This window comes from Austrofundulus limnaeus, unplaced genomic scaffold (assembly GCF_001266775.1).
Source record: "Austrofundulus limnaeus strain Quisiro unplaced genomic scaffold, Austrofundulus_limnaeus-1.0 Scaffold886, whole genome shotgun sequence".
Lineage (NCBI taxonomy): Eukaryota > Metazoa > Chordata > Actinopteri > Cyprinodontiformes > Rivulidae > Austrofundulus > Austrofundulus limnaeus.
The window spans coordinates 23,604-27,864 of NW_013953288.1; the positions used below are offsets into that span (position 1 = coordinate 23,604).

Below are 4,261 nucleotides of genomic sequence, written 5' to 3' on the forward strand. Positions count from 1 at the left end.
AAATCTGCCATAATGCAGCTACTCACTAGAAACTCATCAGTGGGTAAAACTTTATTTGTTTTACTTTTAATAATATTTCTGTATTCATTACAGATTTAGTCAGTCATACACTTAGTTCTTATCAGAGTTTAAAAGAGGACGTGTTAAACTCTGTTTAGTCAAAGTAAAACATGAAACATCAAAGTTCATTACAAGTGGCCCTTCCAGGGCCACCATAACGCTCATGTGGCCCTCGGTGAAAATGAGTTTGACACCCCTGTTCTACAGGTTCTAAGACATGGAATAAATTAGAAGTTAAGTTTTAAAAAAAATGCTTGGGATTTCTGTATATGTCCGTATCAAAGCAAAATGGGAGAAAATCTGTGTAATTTATTGACAATCTGTCCAACTTGACATGCATGCACATGAAGTCAGGGAAGGAGGACTGAAACACTGCACCTCTGTACCTCTGCGCGAGGTACTCACAGACATTTTTTGTTTTTTTGTAGTTTTTTGAGACAAATTTTATCGACACAAAAACTGGCTGCAGGTGTGCAGCAGCGCAAATACAACCCTGATAAGGTTCCGAATATTTTGCAAACTTAAACCGTAAAAAAGACATACTTGGACATACTTTGATCTGTGCGACATAAAGAGCACCAGGATGGCTCTTGCAGCTCTCATCTGCAGCTTGAGTGACTGCAACACATCAGAACAGCTAAGTTTTTTTCCACGCCTCTTTTGATTCCTTCCTGATTAATCTACTCTGAAAGCATAAATGAGTTCAGTAGGAGAGCATCTCCATCTGTGACCTCTGAGCTTCCAAAGGGAGCCTTAACACAGAACGAGCTGTTCAACCATTTAGAGGAGCCGTCTTCTAAAAGAGCCTTTCAGCTACATTTGCTCAATTTTTGTAAAATATTACTTTCTCAAAGTCAGCTGGTTGTGCCATCTTGAACCTGAGGGACTCCGAAAGCTGTAGATGTGTAAGCAGTTAATTTCTAAAGGCTTTATTAAAATTTGTCCAGTCATACTACTATACTGTAAAATATTTTGCTTACAGACAGGCAAATTTACCTTTAAAAGGGTTCGACAGTTTTGAAAAATATTTTATACAGTGAGTTAGCCCTCAGAGTATGTGTTGTGAATGACTCTCAGCTGCTAACACACCAAAGTTAGGTCAGTGGTTGATGTAAATCCATTGATTACTTTCTGAAATAGTTACAGAGAGAGAGAGATTTGTTTGGGGCAGCTGTAAACCACTGCTTTACTGATGGCAGCTGCTGTAACATCAAAATGTTTTGTGTTTTAATATTGTCCACTAAAAATAAACGGTTCAGTTGATAACAAGAAATGCATATTCTACATTTTACGTGAAATCCATTACTTTGAACAGTAATGAATTTCTAATTGGGTCATTTTTCTTCAGTACAATTAGACTACGGCCGTATTGATCTCTGAGGAGTCATTTCCTGATATGAGATTTTGGGAAGGTAATTGCTGAGGCAACTAAAGGAGCTTGAGAACGGGACTCATTAAAGGGAAACTCCAGCAAATTAATCTCTACACAGTTCTATAATCTTGCTCTCTGGGACAAGAAAAATTTGTCAGTGGAGTAACCTAGTGCTTCTCTTTGTTTTGTTTCATTCATTTATAAAATGATGTCTTCTCTCGTCTTTTCTGATAGGTATGCCTCAGCAGTGACAGACGGCTCACAGTACTTCATCCTCCTCATCATCTCAGACGGCGTGATCACAGACATGGCACAGACCAAGGAGTCCATAGTCAATGTACAGTAATGCAGCACACTTCAATCACAAATGAATTATAACAAAGCTTTGGTGTCAGAGCACAGATACAGAAACTCTCTTTATGACTAACTGGCATTTACTTTTCTGTTTCCGTCACAAATTTTCTTCACTACACCTCCTACAGATTTAAGTTAACCTTTGCAGAAAATATATGAAAATTTAAAGCTTGATCAGAAATGAAAAAAAGGACAATTGTGTTTGGTAGAGTATTTCTTTGTTGTAACAATGTTCCTTGGCAATAAGTTTTATACCATTGGAAAGCCTGTTAATTGCCCTTTTAAATGGAGTCACATTTGTAAGGATCATGCATTTGTGGGATGAGCAGTAGAGCTGACTATGTGGGTGGTGCACATGAAAAAATTGCCAAACCTTCTCTGCCAAACAGCTAATTTTGCTGCTGCCGTTGACGCTTGTTTATGAACTTCTGGTACCCCCATGTGATGCCAGTCAGGTAATTTTAGGTATAAGATACGATTTTATGTCAAGAAGCATTGTTACAACAACAATAATCCACCAAACAACACACGTCCTTTCTTTTTGTGCTAATTTAAACATGTTTTTACATAAACATTGGAATTTTATTGAAATACAGGAACAGGATGTTTGCATGTTCTCCCTTTGCATGCTTGTGTTTTCTTTGAGTTCTCTGGTTTCTTCCCACAGACCAAAAACAACTCTTTAATAGTCTTTGTTCCACCGGTGGGCAAAAACGATGTGGTTTCTTCTGCCTTTAAACGTTTCTGGACCTTTCCAGACACTACCGTGGGCTTTTTTTTGTTGAAAACCATCGTGTAAGACGACTTCCTTCGGTTCTTACCTTTCGTTTAAAAAAAATATAATTTTTTTTAAGGAATTTTAGGGGTGACTGTTATTTCCCCTTGATTTGGGTTAGAGTGAATGGTTGTGTCTCGTTCATCTCCATGTGGCCCTGTGATGAACTTGTGACCTGTTCAGGATCCACAGTGACTGCTGGAGATAGGCACCAGCACTGTGCCTCACTGAGACCCAGAAAAGAAAATAGATGGATGAGCATTGTCTCTTTTTAGATTTACATTCCACTCTGCGTTTCTGTCTGCCTGTCCCCTAAGGTTTGCTGTCAGGGAACTCGCTGTTGAGCTTTAAAAATTGGACATATTTAAGGAGTTTCAGGCTGTTGCTGTATTGGCTTACCTTAAAGGCACAGTGTGTAGGATTTTGTCAATTCTTTTAGCCGAAATTGAGATAATCACTAATGACAATAATGTCTCACATGTTTCACTCTTGTCCCGGCGTCGCGCAAGTTGAAACAAAGTCCCGCATTTGACTGATCAAATTATAACAAGACATAAAAAGAAGGGAAAAAAAGAAAGGGAAACAATCGACAGATGTTTTTTATTGGCTGCAATTTACAACCATTAGAAAATGCCTCCTTATTTCTCTCTCTGCCTTCTATGCAGAAGGAGGAGGAGAGAAGAAAAAAAGGCATAACAAGGCAAAGACACAGCAGCTGCCAATCAAACGCGCAGCAGCGTGTCCTGCCTGTTCAAAATAAATATCTAAGCACGTGAAAGAAAATGGATTTTATTTTTGCAGAATGTGATGGAAACTATGTCGAAAATGCAGAAAAATAATAACTGGAAAATAGGTGAGGAAAGTGAAAGATGATTCTCAGATAACAGCACAGATCATCTGACCTGCTTATGGTTTTGTTATTTTTATATCATGATAAAATAAAAAAAATTTAACTTTGAATATTTTTAACTAAAGCATTTTTTGACAAATTTTAAAATGTATTTAATAAAAATATGTACTTTTTTCTTAAAAACCTTTAAAAACCATTGTTGTGTAATAACAGCCAAATCAGAGAGGAATGAATGTCTAATTTGTCCATATTTTTTGTCACTTCAGTAGAAAACAAAACCAAATATTATTAGTTTATTTATCTCTTCATCATCAGTGACTTTTTTTAGAGTGAAGAGAAAATAAAGAGAGAAACACAGAGAGAAGTAATTAGAAAGATTGAAATCGCGATTAGAAGTATATTAAATATACACCAACAAAACACAGGACCACACACCCAACATCTGTCCGCTCACCTGAAAAATAAATGAATAAATACATGGAGGGCATATATAAAAATATACACATACCCATACAAATATAAAGATATACATACATACATGCCTACATTCATAAATATTGTCAGTATATACACACAGACATATATACACACTCACTGACCAGTCAGAACCCCCCCGGATCAGAACACCTGTTTGTGAGCAGTTGTGAACATGCGTGTATATACAAGATTTCTCCAATGGAATATTTAATAGTGACTGTGGAGAACCGAGACCCAACCCCCAAGACACGAGGCAGACATAGGGAAGACCAGAGCCCAAAGGCCCGAGAGGGATCCCAAGCGCAGAGCCCCAAGGGGCACCCGCACGGGAAGATCCGCCCACCCACATTGTCCATATTAAAATAACACAATG

The 4,261-nt window shown here is 37.7% G+C and overlaps 1 protein-coding gene across 2 annotated transcripts in view; it reads left to right on the forward strand.

Annotated features, from left to right (window-relative positions):
* Positions 1 to 4,261, forward strand: part of LOC106533114 (copine-8) — a 45,052-nt gene that overhangs the window by 15,793 nt on the left and 24,998 nt on the right. For both annotated transcript variants that reach the window (XM_014029350.1, XM_014029348.1), the window contains exon 5: positions 1,667 to 1,769. In XM_014029350.1, coding sequence (XP_013884804.1) covers positions 1,667 to 1,769 — 103 coding nt within the window. The remainder of the gene's footprint in view (positions 1 to 1,666; positions 1,770 to 4,261) is intronic.